Source organism: Schistocerca americana, chromosome 5 (genome assembly GCF_021461395.2).
Source record: "Schistocerca americana isolate TAMUIC-IGC-003095 chromosome 5, iqSchAmer2.1, whole genome shotgun sequence".
NCBI classification, from domain to species: Eukaryota; Metazoa; Arthropoda; class Insecta; order Orthoptera; family Acrididae; genus Schistocerca; species Schistocerca americana.
This window is the reverse complement of record NC_060123.1, coordinates 181544169-181570024: the sequence shown is the minus strand read 5'-3', so window position 1 is coordinate 181570024 and position 25856 is coordinate 181544169. Positions and strand designations below refer to the sequence as shown.

Below are 25856 nucleotides of genomic sequence, written 5' to 3'. Positions count from 1 at the left end.
TCCACCATGGTGGGTTCCGTGCCAATGGTTGGTTGCTTGTGCATTATGCATCTGCTGCTCCCCAGAGCACTGGAGCTACTGTTTCCACTTTCCAGATATGGAGCTCATCCTCCCTCAATGGCGTAGGGGTTACAGTCACCATTTGCATCCAGTATCCTTTTTCAAAATTCCGGCTTTCCCCTCTACCACTTCTTGACCAGGCCTGATAATGTACATCTCTGTTGTGCATCTCCATCCACAGCTCTGTCTTGTCCTATCACAAGGTGTGAAAGACTCAGCCCTGCCTGAAGCCCTCTTTCAATAATTCTTCTCCATTTTTGCTGCATTTTGGGGTTCAGAAGTAGTCTATACTGATGGCTCAATGGTTGCCAGTCACACTGGTTTTGTTTAAGTTCATTGAAAGCTGTAATGAACTGTGATTCTCACCGGATGGCTGCACTGTTTTCACTGCAGAGGCTGTTGCCATCTCTTATGCTCTAGAACATATCAATTCCTCCACTGGTGAGTCCATCATCATCTGTAGCGACTGTCTTGAGCAGTTTACAAGCTCTTGACCAGTATTAGCCTCACCGTCCCTTGGTCCTGATTATCCAGGATTCCCATTTTGCCCTCAAACAATGTGGACACTCGGTGGTCTATTTCCAGACCCAAGTCACATTGGGATCATGGTGAATGAACTTGCTGACAGGCTGCCAAAATTGGCTACAAGAAAGATGCCCTCTTGAAATTGGTATTCTGGGAATGGGTCTTCGATCGGTATTATCCCATGAAGTTCTAATGATCTTGGATACAGAATGGCATATTTTGACTTCTCTGAACAAACTACAGGCTATAAAGAAGACTTCAGATTTGTTTAGGTCCTCCATGTGAGTATCTTGCAAGCACTCCATTGATCTCTGTTGGCTCTGCATTGGCCATACTTGCTTGATCTATTGCCTCCTCTGCCCCGATCAAGCAGTGACTGTCTGGACTTGGTGCTCTGTTGCTGCATGTGCCCTATCCATTCTTTTGCTCTTCCCCCCCCCCCCCCCCCTGCCCCCCTTCTCACATGTTCTGTTTTATGTGGTGTTCTTTCTCTATTTTCCTGTACTCCTCTCGTCCTATCCATATCGCTAGACTTTTCTGTGTGTTGTTAGGTGGGGTGCGTCTGGTAAGTGGCGGGCGATATGTCCCCCATCACACTTTCTGCCTTTGAGGGCTTCTAACTACTTCTTGGACAGGGCATCTCGCCTGCCTTTCTTCCTTTCCCCCTTTTCTTCTCCCATTTTCCATTCTGCACTAGGCCTTTCTTTGATGTATAGTTTTGTTGATTTGCTGTTCATGTAGGAGGGACTGATGACCTTATAGTTTGGTCCCTTTAATCGTTAAACCAACCGACCAACCAACCAACAACTGAATGGATCCTGGAACAAAAAATAAATTACTTTTAGATGGCAACATGGCTTTATGTCATAACATTTAACCGAAAGAGCTACTTTCAATGTTATTAACCATTTCTTAAATACTGTGGACAATTACATCAACATTTCAGGAATATTCTCATGTTTAACAGAAGCATTGGTCTTTATTGAGTAAGCTGTTATCCTGAAAAGCTTGGATTTTTTATGTAGGAGACTTGCCAAATAAGTGGATAAATAATAATTAGGAAACAGCTACTAGATAACAGAAGTGAATTACAATCTTGTCTGTCAGAGCAATGCTTTCTGACGGTTTTACACACAGGTCCATTTTGGATACAATTCATTTTTGGTATATGTAAGTGCCTCCCCTTTGCTAGGAATTCAGAACCAGTAGTGATTGTGGGTCACTCAAGTCTATTGGTTGAAGCAAAGGTGAGTACCTTAGTGTCTTCTTCGAAAGTGTTGTTACCAAATAAATATTGTTTACCAGATCCTTATGATAGCAATTTTTTTTTTAAATTACCCACATATGCAGATAAAAACAAAGTACAACCAACAGGGAGTTGACACTCTCACATTTTGTTGGGTTTATATACATGTTATTGCACTGTCTCAACACAAATTCGGTAATACTGCTCACATTAATAGAAAACTATTTATGGTGGCATTTTAGTGCCATATAAGAAATGAGACCGATACTGGAAATTTTTGTATTTGTCAGAGAAGTGCAACTAACAAAATTAGTCATCTCCAAAGACATCATGATAATATCATACAACACCACCACTCTGATAGCAGCTTCAGTTCAGTTCAGTAAGGAAGGGAGTCCAAAATTTCAGGTATGCGGAAGCCATCTCATTTCCAATTAATCATCTAAATTTTGGGGATGTTAATTCTACAGTTCACCTTCTGTTACAAACAGTCCCAGATGTTTTCCATGGGATTTTGATCAGACATTTTAGTAGTTGTGTTCAGATGAGATAGGGTTCCTGAGCATTTGTCAAATCTGTAATATATGTGTGCAGTCCTTTGAGGACTGCTGTTGTCATCTCAGAAGGCTAGTGTGTCCACATCATGGTCCCCATAAATATGTGCAATGAATGGGAGTACTTGGTCACTATTAATGTTGAAATAACACTGTAGTTCTTGTTAACAGTGACCTGAATGAGTGGATCATGGTCATGGAATAAGAAACAGCTCCAAAGTGTCAACAAGCCACTTCCAGATTTAACTATCCCCTCTATGCACTGATAATTTTTGGTAATTACTATCAAAAAATCACAGATGTATACTTAATTGATGTACAAGTACATATAAAAAATGTGAAACTTGGTAAACAATCTTTAGTAATTGTATTTGGTGTGTATAGTTTGTGGTGTGATGTAAGGGAAGGCTTAAAGACTCTTATCTGGCCAGGCTAGATAAAACAAGGACCAGTAATAAATAAAAATACATAAAATTTTCATTAAAGTATGAGAGGTAGTCATAAATTTTTAATTATCACCTCAAAAAAATTAACCTGTGACCATGAAAGTTTGTGACAGTAATGGTATTAGTCTTTCTTTTCTAGCTCACTCTTTAGTGTGACACATTCTTCTGAATGATGGATAAATTGTTGCAGACTTTGGATGGCGATGTCTTTATTTTGGCTGTTAAGGAAATGTTCCAACTCAGAAATCACTTTGTCATTGTGGAAACTCATGTGTCCTGTGTGCCTCTTTGTTATGGATATGGAATGCTGTGACCTGTTGTGCTACTTGAATCACCTGTAGTCTTCATTTGCGAAAGCACTCGTTCAATATCGTGAGGTCACGCAAATGTGTACTCTCGCAACACTTTGTTTGCTGTTGTGGTCTTCAGGCTGGTTTGAAGCTGCTCTCCATGTTACTCTATCCTGTGCAAGCCTCATCATCTCTGAATAACTACTGCATCTTAAATGCTTCTAAAGCTGCTTACTGTGTTTCTCTCTTCATCTTCATGTACGATATATTAACCCCATGTTACCTGCATACTGTTTTTTGTGGAGTTAGTACCTAGCATTTTAGTCCTTCTCTGCATATTAATCTTTCAGTTTGACACATTTTTCTCATTAATGGCTGACATGGCAGAGACATTACCTGTAGAAGTCAGCATTTCAGCTGTTCAAAAACATTCCACCTTCAAAAGATTGTAAAGCAGTATGAAATGGAATGAGCATGTAAGTATTGTAGTAGGGAAAATGAATGGTCAACTAAGGTTTATTGGGACAATTTTAGGAAAGTGCACTTCATCTGTAAAGGAGAGCACATATAGGACATTGATGGAACCCATTGTTGAATGCTGTTAGAGTGTTTGGGAGCTGCAACAGGTCATATTAGAGGAAGACGTAGAAGCAATTCACAGGCAGGCTGCTAGATTTGTTACCGGTAGGTTCGAACAACACACATTTGTTATGGAGAAGCTTCGGGAACTCTAATGGGAATCCCTGGAGGTAAGGCAACTTTCTTTTCGAGGAGCACTATTTAGAAAATTTAGAGAACCAGCATTTGATGCTGACTGCAGAATGATTCTACTGTTGCCAACATACATTTAGCATAAGGCCCATGAATATAAGATTAGAGAGATTAGGGCTCGCACGGAGACATATAGACAGTAGTTTTTCCATCATTCTATTTGTGAGTGGAACAGGAAAGTAAATGACTAGTAGGGTTACAGGTTGCCCATCGCCATGCCCCATATGGTGGCTTGTGGACTATGTATGGAGATGTAAGTAACACATTGTTCGCCATGCACCATATGGTGGCTTGTGGAGTTTGTATGCAGATGTACGTAACACATTGTTGTTATTCTGTAAATGGCTACCACACAATGGTTTCTTCATCTAAGAAAGATATTAAGACACTGGGTACCATGTTATTTTTTAGTTTATTGGGGGTGGGAGGTGAGGTAAAATTTGCTACCCTGAAGAAGCAGGATGTGTGACTATGTCTTGCACAGATTGAGCTGGAGCAAAACAAGCCTTTTCGGCAACCTCCCATGACGTAGTGTCATGCTGTGTCAGTTTGGACCATTATGGGCATAACATGTTAGCACCACATCATGGCAGTCTCAAAATACATTCAGCGACCCCTTGTCTAGTGACTGTTGGGTCTTGATCCTTTTCAGCAGTGGTGATTCCACCTAGTTCCGCTGCTTGCTTTGCTCCATTATCCAGTTGTCGCAGTGGTACACCAAAGCTAAACATGTCTGCATTTGCGTGACACAACTGCAATATTTCCACTGCTGCCTCAGTTCTGTGAGGTTTCTGAGTGGGCGGTTGTAGAAACCTTTGTCACTTTAAAAATGGTATGCAATATGTTGTAAACTGATCCGTAACAGATATGCACGTTCTCCGTTAGCACCTCGATGCATCAGTCTTCGATTGCCAGGGCCTGCACTTCTCTTGCCATTCCTGACTCTTAGAAATATTTTATTCTACTTCATTCATCATTATTCAGATTTATTTGATGTAGTGGTAGCATGTACACTATCTAATGACTCCGTCACATGGTGGTACATTGTTGCCTTACACTTATACCAACTCAACATGGATTGTTGCAGTGTTGTTCCCCTACAAATGAGGAAAACAAATTATTGCACAGTACTCCACTTACTCATTGTGCTGTGCAAGTTTCATTTTCGCTCCTCTAGCAGCATGTTACAGTACTTTAATATGAGAATTTCAATATGTACCAGGACTTTAGACACACAGCTGCAAACACACCAAAAATTATGTTTTTTGAAATGATTATTAAAACTTTATGACTGCCACATTGTACTCCATAGCTAGGGCTACATGTTTATTAAGGGCTGTAATTCTGAGACATTGTTAGCTTCACTCTTCTAGTAATCAGAAGTGAAAAGCAGGCCTTCTTGTGTTATGTTGTTACTTTCTCTTTAATAGAAAACTGATGAAATTTTTTAATATCTTGAAAAACTGTGGTTGTCTGTAACACATAACTGGAAAAAAAACTGAGTGTTTCTTTTGTGCTTTTTGTGTTTAATTAATTGTAATCATTATAATAGGTGCCTCCTGGAAGCACAGGTTTTGCACAAACAATTAAGCAGTCATATTCCTGAGGAGAGTGTGGACTTAACATCTGGTGATGAGGAGGAGTTCTCAGATGCCTTAACTTCGGTAAGCTGTGTTTTTTTCTCTGTCTGCTGTGTAATACACCTTTCATCCTCTTTGCATAGTTATTTGCAAACATACACGTATAATATATTTTAAAATGGCTTCATACCACTTACAGCTGTCATTTTTATTTATTTGTTCTACTTCTTTATGATTTTGGTCCTAGACTATTTTCAAATATCTAAAATAGAAGCATTGATCAAACAATAGTGAATCCATCATGGAATTTAACAATATTATAAAAAGGAAAGTTGCTAATTACTATACAGCGAATACACTGAGTCGCAGATAGGCACAACAAAAAGACTGTCACAAATAATCTTTTGGCCAGCAACGTCTGGTATTTGTCAAAAATAGCCCCCCCCCCCCCCCCCACACACACACACACACACACAAAAGAAGATTGCAGTCTCTGGCAGCTGAAGCCACACTGCAAGCAGCAGCATTGCATGATGGGAGTGGCAACTGGGTGTGGATAAGGAGGAGGCTGGGGCAGAGAGGGGGAGGGATAGTAAGGCAGGTGTGGGGGACAGTGGAGTGCTGCAAGGGAGTGCCCAGGGACAAGGTGGAGAGAGGTCAGTGCAGCTAGGTGCAGTCGGGAGGTTAGATAGAGGGCAGAGGAGAGGGTGAGGGTGGCAGGGGGGGGGGGGTGGCAAGGGGGGGGGGGGGGGTAGAAAGAAGGAGAGAAGTAAAAGGACTGGGTGTGTTGGTGGAATGACACCTATGTAGTACTGGAATGGGAACAGGGAAGGGGCTGGATAGGTGACGGCAATGACTAATGAAGGTTGAGGCCGGGAGAGTTATGAGAACGTAGGATGTATTGCAGGGAGATTTCCCACGTGCACAATTCAGTAAAGCTGGTGTTGGAGGGAAGGATCCATATGGCACAGACTGGGAAGCAGTCATTGAAATAAAAAAATAAAAACTGATCCCAACCTTATAATCCTACCTGCAGACAACGGCTCCACAACTGTTGTTTTCAGCTACCAGGATTACTCTGTAGAAGGACTCTGCCAGCTGTCAGATACATACACCTACAAACCTAGCCACAGTGACACCATTCCAGAAATCCAGCAGGATCTCCAGTTGCTCCTCAAATCTTTAGGCACATCCCAGAACCTCTCCGTGGAGAACATCTCTCTGCCCATCCCTACTGCTCCCCACGCTCCTGCCTTCTACATGTTTCCTGAAGTCCATAAACCCAACCATCCAGAACACCCCATTGTGGCCGGATACTGTACCCCCACCGAGAGAATCTCTGCTCTCGCAAACCAACATCTTCAACCTATTACCCGGAACCTACCCTCACATATAATAGATACCAATCATTTCCTCCACTGACTCTCTACAGCTCCTGTCCCTTTACCAAACAGTGCCCTGCTCATCATTATTGATGCCAGCTCCCTTTACACTAACATCCCTAAGACCCATGGCCTTACTGCTACTGAACACTATCTTTCCCAACTCCTGATGGATTCCGAACCGACAACCTCCTTCCTAGTCACCATGACCAACTATATCCTCTCCCACAATTACCTCTCCTTTGAAGGCATTATCTACAAAAAAATTTGGGGTATGGCTATGGGCGCCCACATGGCACCACCCTATGCCAACCTATTCATGGGAATCCTACCTAAACATCCAGATTCCTAAACCCCTCACCTGGTTCAGATTCATAGATGACATCTTTGCAGTCTGGATCGAGGGTGAGGACACCCTATCCACTTTCCTCCAGAACCGCCACAGCTTCATCTTGTGGTGCAGTTCTTCTTGTTGTGTCTGTGCTTGTTACGAAAATGGGATGAGAAGTTCCGCCTTATGCAAGACACTTTTTTTGTTTTGTTTCACACATACATGTTTCAGCACTTCTGTGCTATCTTCAGTGGGTTCAATTTTTATTTTTAACTGTAAAATTGTTATTATGTATTAACATTTGTGTTGTTTCCAACATTATGTAAAAGTTCCATTTATAGCTTAATTGGAGAATAGTGGATCGAACATTAGTTAACATACCTTACTCGGTGTTAATGTCCATTTATTTTGGTATCTATTTTGCTACACAATATACAACTTGTCATCTGCAAACAGCAAAACGTAATTTATTTTCTCTTTGTTATGCATTTATGAACGGAAATGAGTCTGTATCACGTTTTTAGTGTGTAACTTACAGTTTTGAAATTACGGTGCGTTCTCCTGTGTTGTTGGCGAAGTAAATAGGCTTATAGGCTTACTTCTTAACCTTCGGGCCGCTTGGCACTGCACTTTTTTGAATTTCTCAAAACAGGCAGAGTTTTTGCTGCCATTACATGTTGTTGTGGCTGTGTGGTGTTTATTTGTTTCGTAGCTTGTTTTGCTAGGTGAGACGCGCAAGTTTTGAATTGTATTTGGTCAGTGCTATATGGTTTGTGTGGGTTTGAATGTGTGTGTTGAGTACTGGGGCAGAGAGAGAGAGAGAGAGAGAGAGAGAGAGAGAGAGAGAGAGAGAGGGAGGGAGAAGTAGAAAGATTTTTATTTTTATTTATTTATTTATTTATTTTTTTCCCCCCCATGAATAGTTTTGGTGTGGGTGTTAATTGTATAGTTTGTATAGTTCTTCTATTGTGGCAAAGAGGGTTTTGTTGCAGAGCGATGTGTGTTCATTGAGTACTTTCTTTCCTTGGGCTATTGATTTTTGGATATGATAGTTTTCTTCTATAGTTCATTTGTGATATAGGTTGCTACTCCGCCCCCCCCCCCCCCCCCCCCCTAATGAACCATGGAACTTGCCGTTGGTGGGGAGGCTTGCGTGCCTCAGCGATATAGATAGCCGTACCATAGGTGCAACCACAATGGAGGGATATCTGTTGAGAGGCCGGCCAGACAAACGTGTGGTTCCTGAAGAGGGGCAGCAGCCTTTTCAGTAGTTGCAAGGGCAACAATCTGGATGATTGACTAATCTGGCCTTGTAACACTAACCAAAACGGCCTTGCTGTGCTGGTACTGCGAACAGCTGAAAGCAAGGGGAAACTACAGCCGTAATTTTTCCCGAGGGCATGCAGCTTTACTGTATGGTTAAATGATGATGGCGTCCTCTTGGGTAAAATATTCCGGAGGCAAAATAGTCCCCCATTCGGATCTCCGGGTGGGGTCTACTCAGGAGGACGTTGTTATCAGGAGAAAGAAAACTGACATTCTATGGATCGGAGTGTGGAATCTCAGATCCCTTAATCGGGCAAGTAGGTTAGAAAATTTAAAAAGGGAAATGGATAGGTTAAAGTTAGATATAATGGGAATTAGTGAAGTTTGGTGGAAGGAGGTACAAGACTTCTGGTCAGGTGACTACAGGGTTATAAACACAAAATCAAATAGGGGTAATGCAGGAGTAGGTTTAATAATGAATAAAAAAAATAGGAATTCGGGTAAGCTACTACAAACAGCATAGTGAACGCCTTATTGTGGCCAAGATAGACACAAAGCCCACGCCTACTACAGTAGTACAAGTTTATATGCCATCTACCTCTGCAGATGACGAAGAAATTGAAGAAATGTATGATGAAATAAAAGAAATTATTCAGATTGTGAAGGGAGATGAAAATTTAATAGTCGTGGGTGACTGGAATTCGGTAGTAGGAAAAGGTAGAGAAGGAAACGTAGTAGGTGAGTATGGATTGGGGGTAAGAAATGAAAGAGGAAGCCGCCTGGTAGCATTTTGCACAGAGCACAACTTAATAGATTATATAATGGTAAGTCAGAGATTTAGGAACCAGGTTTTAAATTGTAAGACATTTCCAGGGGCAGATGTGGATTCTGACCACAATCTATTGGTTGTGGCCTGTAGATTAAAACTGAAGAAACTGCAAAAAGGTGGGAATTTAAGGAGATGGGACCTGGATAAGCTGACTAAACCAGAGGTTGTACAGAGTTTCAGGGAGAGCATAAGGGAACAACTGACAGGAATTGGGGAAAGAAATACAGCAGAAGAAGAATGGGTAGCTTTGAGGGATAAAGTAGTGAAGGCAGCAGAGGATGTAGTAGGTAAGAAGACGAGGGCTAGTGGAAATCCTTGGGTGACAGAAGAAATGCTGAATTTAATTGATGAAAGGAGAAAATATAAAAATGCAGTAAATGAAGCAGGAAAAAAGGAATACAGACGTCTCAAAAATGAGATCGACAGGAAGTGCAAAATGGCTAAGAGGACAAATGTATGGCTGTAGAGGCTTATCTCACTAGGGGCAAGATAGATAACTGCCTACTGGAAAAATTAAAGAGACCTTTGGAGAAAAGAGAACCACTTGTATGAATATCAAGAGCTCAGATGGGAACCCAGTTCTAAGCAAAGAAGGGAAAGCAGAAAGGTGAAGGAGTATATAGAGGGTCTATACAAGGGCGATGTACTTGAGGGCAATGTTATAGAAATGGAAGAGGATGTAGATGAGGATGAAATGGGAGATATGATACTGTGTGAAGAGTTTGATAGAGCACTGAAAGACCTAAGTCGAAACAAGGCCCCGGGAGTAGACAACATTCCGTCAGAACTACTTACAGCCTCGGGAGAGCCAGTCCTGACAAAATTCTACCATCTGGCGAGCAAAATGTATGAGACAGGCGAAATACCCTCAGACTTCAAGAAGAATATAATAATTCCAATCCCAAAGAAAGCAGGCATTGACAGATGTGAAAATTACCGAGCTATCAGTTTAATAAGTCACGGCTGCAAAATAGTAATGCGAATTCTTTACAGATGAATGGAAAAACTGGTAGAAGCTGACCTTGGGGATGATGAGTTTGGATTCCGTAGAAATATGGGAACATGTGAGGCAATACTGACCTTACGACTTATTTTAGAAGCTAGATTAAGAAAAGGCAAATGTACATTTCTAGCATTTGTAGACTTAGAGAAAGCTTTTGACAATGTTGACTGGAGTACTCTCTTTCAAATTCTGAAGGTGGCAGGGGTAAAATACAGGGAGCGAAAGGCTATTTACAATTTTTACAGAAACCAGATGGCAATTATAAGAGTCGAGGGACATGAAAGGGAAGCAGTGGTTGGGAAGGGAGTGAGACAACGTTGTAGTCTCTCCCCGATGTTGTTCAATCTGTATATTGAGGGAGCAGTAAAGGAAACAAAAGAAAAATTCGGAGTAGGTATTAAAATCCATGGAGAAGAAATAAAAACATTGAGGTTCGCCGATGACATTGTAATTCTGTCAGAGACAGCAAAGGACTTGGAAGAGCAGTTGAACGGAATGGACAGTGTCTAGAAAGAAGGATATAAGATGAACATCAACAAAAGCAAAACGAGGATAATGGAATGTAGTCGAATTAAGTCCGGTGATACTGAGGGAATTAGGTTGGAAAATGAGACACTTGAAGTAGTAAAGGAGTTTTGCTATTTGGGGAGCAAAATAACTGATGATGGTCGAAGTAGAGAGGATATAAAATGTAGACTGGCAATGGCACAGAAAGCGTTTCTGAAGAAGAGAAATTTGTTAACATCGAGTATAGATTTAAGTGTCAGGAAGTCGTTTCTGAAAGTATATGTATGGAGTGTAGCCATGTATGGAAGTGAAACATGGACATAAATAGTTTGGACAAGAAGAGAATAGAAGCTTTCGAAATGTGGTGCTACAGAAGAACGCTGAAGATTAGATGGGTAGATCACATAACTGATGAGGAAGTACTGAATAGGACTGGGGAGAGGAGGAGTTTGTGGCACAACTTGACCAGAAGAAGGGATCGGTTGGTAGGACATGTTCTGAGGCATCACCAATTTAGTATTGGAGGGCAGCATGGAGGGTAAAAATCATAGAGGGAGACCAAGATATGAATACACTAAGCAGATTCAGAGGGATGTAGGCTGCAGTAGGTACTGGGAGATGAAGAAGCTTGCATGGAGAGCTGCATCAAACCAGTCTCACGACTGAAGACCTCAACAACAACAACTACTAGTTTTTAGGATGTGTAAGTCAGTTTGAATGTTTGTTGGGTGGTGATTGTGTGCTATCAGATGATCTGCAAATGTTGAGTGTGAGTTATTGCTTTTCAGTGCTCTGAGGTGTTGTGTGTACTTGGCTCTGAAATTCCTACATGTTTGGCCCACATTGTATTTAAAAAAAAACGGACTCTGAATATTGAACTATACAGATTGCATATAGAATTGGCAAATCACATAATATATCCACCATTATTGATGAACTAATGTACAGGGTCAGAACATATACCATAATAGGCAAAAAACATACAATCCAACAAAAGAAACTCACCAGAATGATAAACCACACAAACACCTACCAATCCCACCACCAATGCAACAAACACATCTTTCACAAAAGAGTGATTAATCTAACAGACACAAAATTATCTGAACAAGAAAACAGCCTACTTGAAAAGGGTCCCAAACATAACATAAACACAGTGGCGTCACACAGGACAGTAGAAAATATAACAACAGAAACCGAACACATCATAAAGCAACAAGAAAAACTAAACACACCTGAATTAAATGCAAAACTAAGAGAACTGGTTGCTGAGGAAATAAGAAACATAATTAAAGAGAACAAAGCCACCATAAAAGAAAACACTAGGACTGCTGAAGAAGAAACCTACAGAAAACTTCAGAGCAAATCAACACAAGAAAATGCCATCATCACAAAATCTGACAGGTAATTCAATAGTAGTCATATACAAACAGTAATACATTCACAAAACATTGGAATTCATCCAAAGCAACAACATCACAGAATTAATAAGTGACCCAACAAACCGATACCAAAGTAAGATACAGAAAAACGTGAAAAACGTAGAAACAATTTTCACAGAAACACAGATTAAAAGAATGATACAGAAAAATCCCAAGCCCCCCCCCCCCTCCCACCCTAAAATAATTGCCTAAAGTTCACAAACCCTGAATACGTATATGTCCATTGATAAACTTCACCAAAGCACCTACATACCACTTAGCCAAAAAAACACACACACACACACACACACACACACACACACACACATACACACACACACACACACACACGAAAACATACCAAACACAACAACATTGGTTTCATTTGACATAATTTCAATGTACACACACATCTCAACAGAAGAAACCATCAACATCATAGAAAGAAACCTCGAAGTACAAGGAAACATACCCACAACAAACATACAAGAAAATCGGCCATACTCAGGCTCATCACAGAGCAAAACTACTTCACATTCAACAACAGATTTTACTCTCAACAGGATGGACTACCCATGGGATCCCAAATCAGTGGCCTCCTAGCTGACATCTTCCTCTATCAGATAGAGAAACAAATCTTTGACAAAATACTAATACCAAAACAGTACATAATAATATATTGACACAGATATGTAGATGACATGCTTAATAGATGAACCACAGGCTCGCATAAAAGAACTTCATGACAACATAAACTCCATCCACCCACAAATACAATTCACCATTGAAACACAAACAGATGAAATACCTAATTTCTTAGATCTCACCATACACAAGAGAAACAACAAACATGAATTCACAATCTACAGAAAACCCAGAATTACCAGCACCATTATTCATAACCAATCCAATCACCCCATAACTCACAAAGAAGCCAACTTCAGTTATTTACTTCACAGGCTGAACAAAAATACCCATGAACAAACATGATTACACAGAAAAACTGACCACAATAAAACAAATTGCACAGGAGAATGGATATGGTGCAAAGAGAGCAGACAAAATAAACCACAAGATACAGAAACAAACAACACATAACCATGAACACACACACAAACAAGCACAGCACAACACACAACAAATCAGCAGACAGTAAGCAACAAATGGCACATAATGACTTACAACAACAAAGTCACACACAGGGTGGGTAATATAGTAAAGAAACAAGGACTAAACATCGCATACAGAACCAACAACACAATACAAAGCAGACTTGGAAGAAATACCACAAAAACTGACAAACTCAGCCAGTCCGGTATTTACCAACTTACTTGCAACTGCTGTCAATCTGTATATGTGGGCCAAACATGTAGGAATTTCAGAATGATATATACAGAACACCTCAGAGCACTGAAAAGCAATAGCTCACACTCAACATTTGCAGACCACCTTGTAGCACACAATCACCACCCAACAAACATTGAAACTGACTTACACATCCTAAAAACTACTAGCAGCCTATATCAAAAATTAACTTTAGAAGAATACTATCACACCCAAAAATCAATAGCCCAAGGAAAGAAAGTACTAAATGAATACACATCACTTTGCAACAAAACCCTCTTTGCCACAATAGAAGAACTATACAAGTAACACCCACACCAAAACCATTCATGGGGAAAAAACCAGTAAATAAAATTAAAAATCTTTCTACCTCTCCCTCCCTCCTTCTCTATCACCCTCTCCCTCTCCCTCTCCCTCTCCCTCTCCCTCTCCCTCTCCCTCTCCCTCTCCCTCTCCCTCTCCCTCTCCCTCTCCCTCTCCCTCTCCCTCTCCCTCTCCCTCTCCCTCTCCCTCTCCCTCTCCCTCTCCCTCTCCCTCTCCCTCTCCCTCTCCCTCTCCCTCTCCCTCTCCCTCTCCCTCTCCCTCTCCATCTATCTACCTCTCCATGTATCTACCTCTCTCTCTGCCCCAGTACTCAACATACATATGCAAACCCACACAAACCATACACCATTAACGCCAAATACTATTAAAAACTAAAGCGCCTCATGCAGCAAAACATGCTACAAAACAAATGAACACCACACAGCCACAACAACATGTAATGGCAGCAAAAACTCCACCTATGTTTTCAGAAATCGAAAAAAGTGCAGAGCCAAGTGACCATAGGTTAAGAAGTAAGCCTATTTACTTCACCAACAACACTGGAGAACGTACCACAACTTCAAAACTGTAAGTTTCACACAAAAAACGTGATACAGACTCATTTCCGTTCTTAAATGCATGACAAAGAGAAAATAAATTACGTTTTGCTGTTTGCAGACGACAAGTTGTATATTGTGTAGCAGAATAGCTACCAAAGTAAATGGACATTAACATCATGTAAGGTATGTTAACTAATGCTTACATCCACTTTTCTTCAAGTAAGCTATAAATGGAACCTTTACATAATGTTGTAAACAACACAAATGTTACATCTACATTTACATCTACATCCATACTCCGCAGGCCACCTGACGGTGTGTGGTGGAGGGTACCTTGAGTACCTCTATCGGTTTTCCCTTCTATTCCAGTCTCTTATTGTTCGTGGAAAGAAGGATTGTTGGTATGCTTCTGTGTGGGCTCTAATCTCTCTGATTTTATCCTCATGGTCTCTTCGCAAGATATACGTAGGAGGGAGTAATATACTGCTTGAAGATATGTTCTCGAAACTTCAACAAAAGCCCGTACCGAGCTACTGAGCGTCTCTCCTACAGAGTCTTCCACTGGAGTTTATCTATCATCTCCGTAATGCTTTTGTGATTACTAAGTGATCCTGTAACAAAGTGCGCTGCTCCCTGTTGGATCTTCTCTATCTCTTCTATCAACCCTATCTGGTACAGATCCCACACTGCTGAGCAGTATTCAAGCAGTGGGCGAACAAGAGTACTGTAACCTACTTCCTTTGTTTTTGGATTGCATTTCCTTAGGGTTCTTCCAATGAATCTCAGTCTGGCATCTGCTTTAGCGATGATCCACTTTATATGATCATTCCATTTTAAATCACACCTAACACATACTCCCAGATAATTTATGGAATTAACTGCTTCCAGTTGCTGACCTGCTATATTGTAGCTAAATGATAAGGGATCTTTCTTTCTATGTATTCGCAGCACATTACACTTGTCTACATTGAGATTCAATTGCCATTCCCTGCACCATGCGTCAATTCGCTGCAGATCCTCCTGCATTTCAGTACAATTTTCCATTGTTACAACCTCTCGATATACCACAACATCATCCGCAAAAAAGCCTCAGTGAACTTCCGATGTCATCCACAAGGTCATTTATGTATATTGTGAATAGCAACGGTCCTACAACACTCCCCTGCGGCACACCTGAAATCACTCGTACTTCGGAAGACTTCTCTCCATTGAGAATGACATGCTGCGTTCTGTTATCTGGGAACTCTTCAATCCAATCACACAATTGGTCTGATAGTCCATATGCTCTTACTTTGTTCATTAAACGACTATGGGGAACTGTATTGAACGCCTTGCGGAAGTCAAGAAACACGGCATCTACCTGGGAACCCGTGTGTATGGCCCTCTGAGTGTCGTGGACGAATAGTGCGAGCTGGGTTTCACACGATCGTATTTTTCGAAACCCATGCTGATTCCTACAGAGTAGATTTCTAGTCTCCAGAAAAGTCATTATACTCGAACATAATACGTGTTCCAAAATTCTACAACTGATAGATGTTAGAGATATAGGTCTATAGTTCTGCACATCTGTTCAACGTCCCTTCTTTAAAACAGGAATGACCTGTGCCCTTTTCCAATCCTTTGGAGTGCTATGCTCTTCTAAGACCTACGGTACACCGCTGCAAGAAGGGGGGCAAGTTTCTTCGCGTACTATGTGTAAAATCGAACTGGTATCCCATAAGGTCCAGAGGCCTTTCCTTTTTTGAGCGATTTTAATTGTTTCTCTATCCCTCTGTTGTCTATTTCGATATCTACCATTTTGTCAGCTGTGCAACAATCTAGAGAAGGAACTACAGTGCAGTCTTCCTCTGTGAAACAGCTTTGGAAAAAGACATTTAGTATTTCGGCCTTTAGTCTGTTAATGTGTTAATGTTAATATGTAACTACAATTTTACAGTTAAAAATAAAAATTGAACCCACTGACGATAGCACAAAAATGCTGAAACGTGTATGGGTGAAACAAAACTAAAAAGGTGTTTTGCATAAAGCGGAACTTCTCATCCCATCCTCGGCAGCTTCTCGGCCATTCGCTTCACCTGGTCCTACTCAACCCAACAAACCACCTTCCTAGATGTTGACCTCCACCTGAAAGATGGCTATGTCAGTACCTCTGTCCATATCAAACCTATTAACCACCAACAATACCTCTACTTCGACAGTTGCCACCCGTTCCATACCAAGAAGTCTGTTCAATACAGCTAAGCCACCTGTGGTTATCACATCTGCAGTGACAAGTGGTCCCTCACGAAATATACTGAGGGTTTCACTGAAGCCTTCTCAGACTGTAATTATCCTCCCAACCTTGTACAAAAACAAATCTACCTTATCTTTCCAGTCTCCTACCATCTCCAAAAAGTCTCACCGTTTGGGCACAGAGGAGCATTCCCCTCATAACTCAGTACCACCCAGAACTGGAGCAGCTGAAGTACATTCTCCACCAGGGCTTCAGCTACCTCTTGTCGTGCCCTGAAATGAGAAATCTCCTGCCCACTATCCTTCTCACCCCTCCCACTGTGGTATTCTGCTGCCCACTAATCCTACACGATATACTCGTGTATCCTTACACAACCCCTGCTCTCAACCCTTTACCTCATGGCTCATACCCCTGTAATAGACCTAGATGCAAAACCTGTTCCATACATCGTCTCACCACCACCTATTCCAGTCTGATCATAAACATCACCTATCCCATCAAGGGCAGGGCTACCTGTGAAACCAGTCATGTAATCTACAAGCTAGCTGCAACCACTGTGCTGCATTCTATGTGGGCATGACAAATGACAAGATGTCTGTCTGTATGAATGGCCACCGACAAACTGTGGCCGAGAAACAAGTGGACCACCTTATTGCTGAGCACACTGCACAATTCATTTCAATGACGGCTTCATAGCCTATGCAATCTGGATCCTTCCCACCAATACCAGCTTTTCTGAACTGCGCAGGTGGAAACTCAGCCTTTGTTAGTTGTTGCTCTCACCATCCAGACCCTACCCTGTAACCATTCCAGCACTAAGCAGCCCTAATTCCACGAATGAAAGCAGTCGTTTTACTTCTCTCATTTCCTGCTAACTCGTTCCACCCCTACCCTCACCTCTCCCCTGCACTCTGTCTAACCTCCTGACTGCACCTAGCTGCCCTACCCTCTTTCCACCTTGCCCTGCACGCTCCCCAGCAGCACTTCACTGTCCCCCTTTCCTGCCATACTATCCCTCCCCGCCCCACCCCAGCTTCCTCCTTATTCCTATCCAGTTGTGACTCCCATCATGCACTGCTGGTGCTGCTGCTGCTGCTGCTGCAATCTGTATGACTTCAGCTGCCTGAGACTGTGTGTGGTGTCTATTTTTGACAGAGGCCTTGTTGGCCAAAAGCTTATTTGTGACAGTCTTTTTGTTGTGCCTATCTATGACTCAGCATCTCTGCTAAATAGAAGCATTGTATACTTGAAAGTAGTCTAGGACTGAAATTGTACAATAGTATGACATATAAATAAATATAACAGCTGAAGATGGTATGAAGTCATTCAAACAATACTCAGCAGCTTTGGGCCCAGTCTCTATCAAGATTTAGTGTATTTATTTATCTCTCTGATGTGGAATTCATTGGTCTCTTGAGTATTGTTGTGTGACATGCCTTGAATTCAATGTTATTTGCAATTACTGTGTTTTGTGAAGGAAACACTATAATTATTTTGCAAAGTGGGCAAAAACTAAAGAACATTTCTTCAGTGGAAAACTTCATATGAGATAACAAAAAAAGACTGTGGTTGTACATTATTAGAATTAGCGTTGAAGTGAACATGTTTGTCCTGAACACATACTTCCCACAACAAAGAAAAAGAAAAAACTGTGGGAGCTGGTCTTAGCAAGGATAACCTAGGTCCTGAACCATGAGTGACTATGTTTTACCAAACAGTAAAGGAACCAAACAGAATGTGAAGGTCCTAAGCCACTTTACACTTTTAAGAGATCATAAACTTCTCTGAGACATGGAGTAAAAATAAATGCAGAGCTAGAAAGAATCAGACTCATTTGGCAGGAAGATTTAGAATGTTGGAATTTAGTTTTAAGAATAGGGAGGTGTCCAGAACAAATTCTGCAAGTTCATAATCTTGGTAAATTGTAGAACTGAGTACAGTTTTTTAAATGGAACAATGTATTTCAGAACTCAATACCTCTTGAAAAGACAAGTACATGATACAATGCATGTTGATGTTGGAGCTGAAACTTCTTGCAAAACAATCTGCTACACATGTTATATATAGCAAGAAGATACTGTAGGTCTATACTAGTCAAATGAAATACATTTTCTTTTGCCCATACTTTATAGAACTTCGATACAGGATCAGCTAAGATGTCTGTAAATGGAATTGTATGCTAATGTGTATAGTTGGAGTCACAAATGATGGCAGTCAAGTTTAGGCTTGTTCTGTGCGTGTACATCACGCCTTCCCTGTCAGCAGTGAGCATTCAGTAGTGTTCTGAATGTTGTTTGCCATGCAGGTGTTGTACTCAATCGTAGTGAGTTATTTAGTGAATTTTTATTCCATTCATTGCGAGTTGCCACAGCTGATGGTGTTGGTCAATCACAAGCTCTACACAAGCAAGAAAGAGACCTAATTTGTGGGGTGCACACTTTCATCAAGCGCAAACCACATGTAAGCGCATGCTGCATCTTTTGCTTGGAAATGACAACAGTGCTGTCCCCGAAATTTGTCTTGACTTGTACAAATTGCCATTGTTCATGGATCAGACTGTAGCATATCACATGGGTTTAGGAAAACTATTCCAAATATATATACATGCTCATATTTCACAGCTTTTATGGAAACAGCTGAATTTTCATTTTATTGTGTACTGTTTAAAACAGACCTGTGGCTGTTGTCACTGCTGAAGTAGACACATTGCTTGTTCAATCTCCATAATGAAAAATTACCCTGTGCACAGGAAAAAAGAATTACTGCATTAAATTCAGAGTTTCTACAAAAATTATCTGACCTAGTTTTACCATGATATGCCTGAATACTTCTTGAAAGCAAAACACGTGTTGTTGGACAAGTGTGATTATAGATATTATTCAAAAGTTTAATTAAATCTTGTACATAAGACAATTAACTAAACATTTTATTCACAATGATTTGGTGCCTATCACCACCTGTAATGGAGGTGAAGTGGAACTGCAGAGGGTTCTCAGAATGGACTGGTAACAACGTATTGTGTAGTTGATACAGAATCTGTACTTCGGTGGTTCCTGAACAAAGGCAAACACTGAAAGGCTGTGAGTGGTAGCGATTATTGCAGTACCTGTGGTGATTCTGTCTGCAGTTGCAGCTAAGCTGATTGGAGTTTGAGGTCCAAAGATTGATTCCGGTAAATAACTAATGATAAAGACAACTTCAGTACATTTATTATGGCAGTTTTTGACTATAGCCCACATGAATGGCAAGTCTAACGGTGACCAAACCCTAGAAATCTAAGTGAGCTAAGGGCTTAGTACTTCAAACAGATGCTACCCTATCTGGCAGGGGCCACTATCCTTCTCTCTTGTGCAGATCAATGGCTGTACTTTATGGCCACATATCGACCCATCCTGTATGAGTGGCCACTAATAGCCTTGTCTAGAGAGTGCAAAAAGTATTGTGGAGTAACAATAATCATGGAGAATGTTATTGGATCCAGTACTCCCCGATACTTTAAAATTTTCAGTTGCCACAGTTTATTAGTTACTATGATAGGGAAGTAGTTGTTTATGAGGTGCTGCCCAAAAGTTACCAGAATATACCAGTAAATAAAATTACTCTTTACCTGGACCTTATTTAGCACCATCGCCTGCAAAGTAGTCCCTTTGAGAGGGTGCATACACAACTTGCAGCAGTTTTTTCCATGAACTTAAAGCTCCTTGGAATGTGTTTTTCGTGAGCCTGTTTAGTATCACTTGCAATTCTGTTTGAACCTCCTCAACTGGGTGGAACATTCAACTTTTTAACTGGAGCTTCATACTGGGGATTAAAAAATTCAAACTTGTTGCCAGGTTGGGTGAAGATTGCAGTTGAGGAACTGTCTTTTTTTAATTTTTTTTTTGTCAGAAACTCCTAGGTGATCAATGCAGTGTGTGACCTCACATAGTCATGGGGAGGAACCAATCGCCTATGCACTACTTTCATTGGACAGAATCCTCTGACACAGCCTAAGACAGCCCTGTGTTATTGCATGCATCTTGGATGATTTGCCTCCGATCTTCCGGCATATTCTGAAAGGCAGTGACATTTTCAGAAGTAACGCCAGTTGACAGCTATCCTAAATGGGGATCACTGTGAAACTATGTTCTGCCATCTTGAAAACATTTAAAACGTATGTAAGTTTGGCAGTGGTGTAAGGTATCTTCCCAAAATGCTTGCTTCAACATGTCATGTGTTTGTATAGCAGCTTTTCTGAGTCTGAAACAAAAGTTAATGCACACAGATTGTTCCCAGACAGCCATAATCATCATCAGTTTCACAAGACATGCAGCATGACCACCTAGATCACAAATGCTTGAGCCACTAGCTCTCAAAGGATATATGAGATACCCCTGGGTGCGTTTCATTGTACTAACTAGACTTCATCAGCTACTCATACATTCAGGGAACTTTTGGGTAGCATTTCATATTACCGTAGAAGGAATGGTAAGAAAAAAATCACAAAGCAAAATAAAAAGTATAACCAAAAAGGAACAGACATAGATATATAAAGTCTACGAGAGATTACATTTTCAGTTGTCAGCAATGCTTTTCTAGTATTTTGTGAAGAGGCCAACGTGGAGCCACTGCTCACTATGTCCATAACACCAGAGATTTGTTTCCACTATGGATTGTTGTGGCAGCTGGAGCTATTGATCACCAGGTTATGTAGTTGGTGTGTCAGTGGCAGTGTCTTTATTAGGATGCTAGAGTAGGTGCCACTAGGGTGAAGGTCTTAAGCCAGTAGCAGTAAATAATTGCTAATGCATTGAGACCACTCACTGAATAAAATACGCGTGCACGCCCACACACACACACACACACACACACACACACACACACACACACCTGTGTGCTACTCTGTGCCGGCTGCAGGCTTGTACGTCCAGTGGGTATTATGTAGGTGGACAGATGTATGTATGTACGCGTACGTGTGTGCGTGTGTGTGTGTGTGAGAGAGAGAGAGAGAGAGAGAGAGAGAGAGAGAGAGAGAGAGAGAGAGTGAGAGTTTGGGGGAGGGGGGGTTGGGGCTTGGGTGGGGTTGTGCATTTCTTTTGTGTATATTTGTACGGCTGTCAAGAAAGGATTGATTCTGAAAGCTAGCAAGTTTTTGTCCTCTTTGTGTGTGCTTGTTGACGACTCAACACTTCTGCTTTTCAGTGAATGGTTTCCTTTATTCTTAAATTATTCACATTTTACCACAACTTTTCTACTACATTTATGCTAATGCAATGAGGATTACAAGGAGCAAAGCAGAGGAGAAAGTCCCTGGCACAAGCATGTGTTGTCTGTTGATTTTGTTAAACTGTTTTGTTACGTTGCATTAGGTGTGCCATGCTGATCTGGCCATGGTGAGCAGTGGCTATCTGAATAAGTGAGGGTAGCAGGCTGTAGTCAGTAGTGGTGTCTTAAGTAGTTTAGGTAGGCAACTGTTTGAAGGACTCTTCAGGCAGGAGTACATTCTTCTTGGTACTTCCAGTAATAGTGGGTTGTAAGCGGAAAGCTTTGCAAGTCACATTGGGTTCTGTTAAGTATTATTCCACTTCCTTCTAATGCTATCTGACAAATAGTGCCAGGTTGCCGTTGGTTACAGCACACAACAGATGTTATTACCTCATCTAACTTGATCCTCACTGGGATGCAGCAATATTATGAAAGTTGCCACTCATCATATAGTGGAGTTGCTGAGGGCACATACTGTGAACAGAGAAGTGTTTACGTAGATTCCCTCCTCTGCTGCCACCCCCCTTCCCCTCCCCTCCCCCATGCCCCCTCTTTTTCTGTGTCTGTTTTAAGTTCACCTCAGCCTTCCTCCCTATGTGGAACATATTTTTGAATCCTGACAGTCATAAAGTGAAGACATAACCCTGCATGAGAACTGAATCCTTTCTGTCTAACATTATAATACAAAAAACAACAATCTTATCCTTGGGCTCTGCTAAGAGAACAACTCATTTGGTGCAGTGTTTGCCAGCTTTGCATGCTGTTTGGAATTGGATGTTGACTTAGCAACAGTAAAGCTGCCTTACAGCAAGGGCTAACAGTGCCACTGCACTTGTCATGTATCACAGGATGACACACAGTTCAGTGCAAATGTGCTGCACCAATGCCCCTTGCGTGTCTTCTAACAACTAGTGTTGATGGAGCACCTGCCACCAAAGTGCACAGTTTCTCTCGTGCACATACGTAAGTTAAGAGAAACTTAGCGTTCTGTAGGAACTCTAGTTTATTTTGAAACAAGTTGGATACAAGCCGCCTTTATTATATGTTCATCATCCTGCTACTACAGCTATTTTGCATCTTAGCATGGCACAGCTGAAAACTGTAGTGGGTGGTTCTGGCAGAATGGTGATTTTTCAGTGCTTCTCCTCAATTTCAGAATTCCTTATGCCATTGTTCAATCTTGTTTGAGATGTCACCCTCCCCTCTGGTTGTGGGCCTGCTGGTGCATGTTAACATCATCTACTGCAAAGGTTCATATTCCGTCCACATGAAAAATTGTAATTTTGGTGGGAAACTGTATTTTTATGGTGACTGGAGATGACATCTCAGGAGCTTTTAATGGACCCTTGTACTTAGTGATAAACGTTTTAGTTTCTCTCTTAGTGGCATTTTAGTTATTTAACATAACATATTCCCTAATATGCTATTTTGGCAATAAACTTTTCTTTCCTGTTGCTCCCTCTTGGTGTTCCAGCACCCTCATATTGGTGCGCTTTACTTGCCTCCAAATGGCCTTCAGTCTTGTGGTGACCTCCTGTAAGGAAGAGGGCTTTTTTCTGGTGGAAGACTTCATAATTTGAAGGATGAGGCCATTTTCCTATCATAGACCTGTGATCTTGTACATATGGAGTTCGTCTCAATTTTTGTGTTGGGCATTTACGTAATGCTTGAGTGCCTTGCTAATGGTTGATAATTGATTATGATCATGACATGTCGGTCAGTATGGACAAGTTTGTCATATTTTGACCCCATAAGACTGCGAAGTTGTCACTTATTTCAAAAGTGAATTTTGGACCCAGGTTTATGACAAAAGTGTCACATGTGTTGCCCTTCAGGAACCATTGGTGTCTAATCCAATTATTTCCTGTGATTGCTGTAAAAGTGTTACTTCTCATGAGTTTAGCGCACAGAGCCCAAGACATGCCGTGTTTTATGCATTGCTGAATTTTCATTTTTGTGGTTTTCCATCAGTACACTTCAGCATTATGAGTGAAAAGTCATAATCTGCCCTCAGTTTTCTGCAAGTATCATCATAAACTTGACGAGACTGGAATAGAAGGGAGAACTGATAGAGGTACTCACGATACCCTCCGCAACGCACCGTCATGTGGCTTGCGGAGTATGGATGTGGATGTAGATGTAGATGTAGACCTAGCAACTGGCATGCAAATTCTCTGGGATGACAATTTACTGGCCACATAGTGTTTCCCATTAAAGGATTCCATCATATGTAGTTGAACTGGGGATGGGTCGCAAATCGCTGACATTGTACATCCTTGTGCTGTATGTGCTTCGCTTGTCCTTCACTCTTTCACACATGTTGCACTGCACATATTTTCCAGCTTAGACAATTCACATTACCAAGTGATTTTCCTGGTCTATGCTCCCCTTAACTCAAATTCCTTAAGACACAATGTCGAGCTTATGAATCTACTTGCCAGATATATATGAGATTAAGGCCAGACAGACAGTAATTATTTGGAAGTGCCTGTAGTAGAGATGGCAGTGAAAGAAGATTACTCCATTACTGTCCTACTCTGTTGTAGAGCATATCTTTTTGGCTTTATCAGTTGATGGTATGCATATTAACTAGGTATTCTATTTTGTCTGCTTCCTGTGAGAACACACACATAATTGGAAAATTATTGGACTTGTATGTTAAGATAAGTGTTTTTCATAGTCTGGATATGCGAGATGTGGCTAGGTGTTAGTAGCTTATAGCTGTGCAAAAGCTTCTTCACAATCCACAGTCCAGTGAAACTTGGCACTCTTCTTAAACATTTTAGAGAGCAGCCTTGTGATTTTTGCATAATCAGTCACAGATTTTCTATAATAATTTGTTAAATCAAGAAAGGAGTGGAAGTCAGTTACCATGGCAAGTCCTGGGAAATAGCACACAGCTTTTGGCAGCTGCAGGTTGAATTTGATCCCTTTCTGGCAAATGATATGATCCAAATAGCATACCTCCTGCAGAGCAAACAGACATCTCTCCATGCTCAGGGTGAGACAAGTATATTTGAGCCTGCATATAACATTTTGCATTCTTAAGGCTTGCTCATCTAAGGTAATAGAAAAAAAAAGCTATTATGTTGTCCAGAAAGGTCATAATTCCCCAGTTTTATGTTCTTGCAATACATCATCTAGCAGGCTTTGAAATGTTGATGGTGCTTTTTTTTAAATTGAAGGCCATATGGCGATACTGATTATACCCTGTGGAATCTATGAATGCTATATTATCCCTGTTCTCTGGTGCCACTACTAGTTGGTGGTATTAACTCCATAGATCCATTGCAGATCTCATCAACATCAAGGCAGATTTGCAGTTGCCATGGGAGGTATAGATGAATATATGGGATATCATTGAATGATACAGCTGTTTATGTTGCAATGATTTGTCTGCATGTATTGTTTGAGATGGTTGGGGTTTCATTGTACATCATGTATTTGTGTGCTCCCCAAAGAGCAAAGTCGAAAGGTGTCGAATTGGGTGACCAGGCAGGCCAGTTTACTACAGTATTCCATATTATCCAATGGTCAGGAAATTTTTCATTTAATATTCATGTTGTATGGAGAGAGTGAGCTGGACAGCTATCATGTTAGGACCACATAAACTGTTAATTTTCCAGTGGTATGTCTTGAAGAACAATTGGTAGAATGTTTGTAAGAAAGTATGCATATGTATGACCACTTAATGCACCAGGAATGAAATAAGTCCCCATGATGAAATTTCCTACATTACTGCACCATATGTTTATGCTCTACGACCATTGGTACTATGCTTGACAAAGCCAGTGCTGATTTTCTGCTACAGTTTAAAAGTTTCACAAATTTACATTACTCTGATTAGTAAATGTCACTTCATTAGCAAACAGCATATTTAAAAAACAGTATTATTTCCCAGGTGCTGCTGAGCAAACCAATGAGATTCATCATTTCCTTACAGTGCTTGATGTAATGATAG

The 25856-nt window shown here is 41.0% G+C and overlaps 1 protein-coding gene across 2 annotated transcripts in view; it reads left to right on the top strand.

Annotated features, from left to right (window-relative positions):
* Nucleotides 1-25856, top strand: part of LOC124615599 (neuroblastoma-amplified sequence-like) — a 414306-nt gene that overhangs the window by 187811 nt on the left and 200639 nt on the right. For both annotated transcript variants that reach the window (XM_047143590.1, XM_047143589.1), the window contains exon 26: nt 5445-5556. In XM_047143590.1, coding sequence (XP_046999546.1) covers nt 5445-5556 — 112 coding nt within the window. The remainder of the gene's footprint in view (nt 1-5444; nt 5557-25856) is intronic.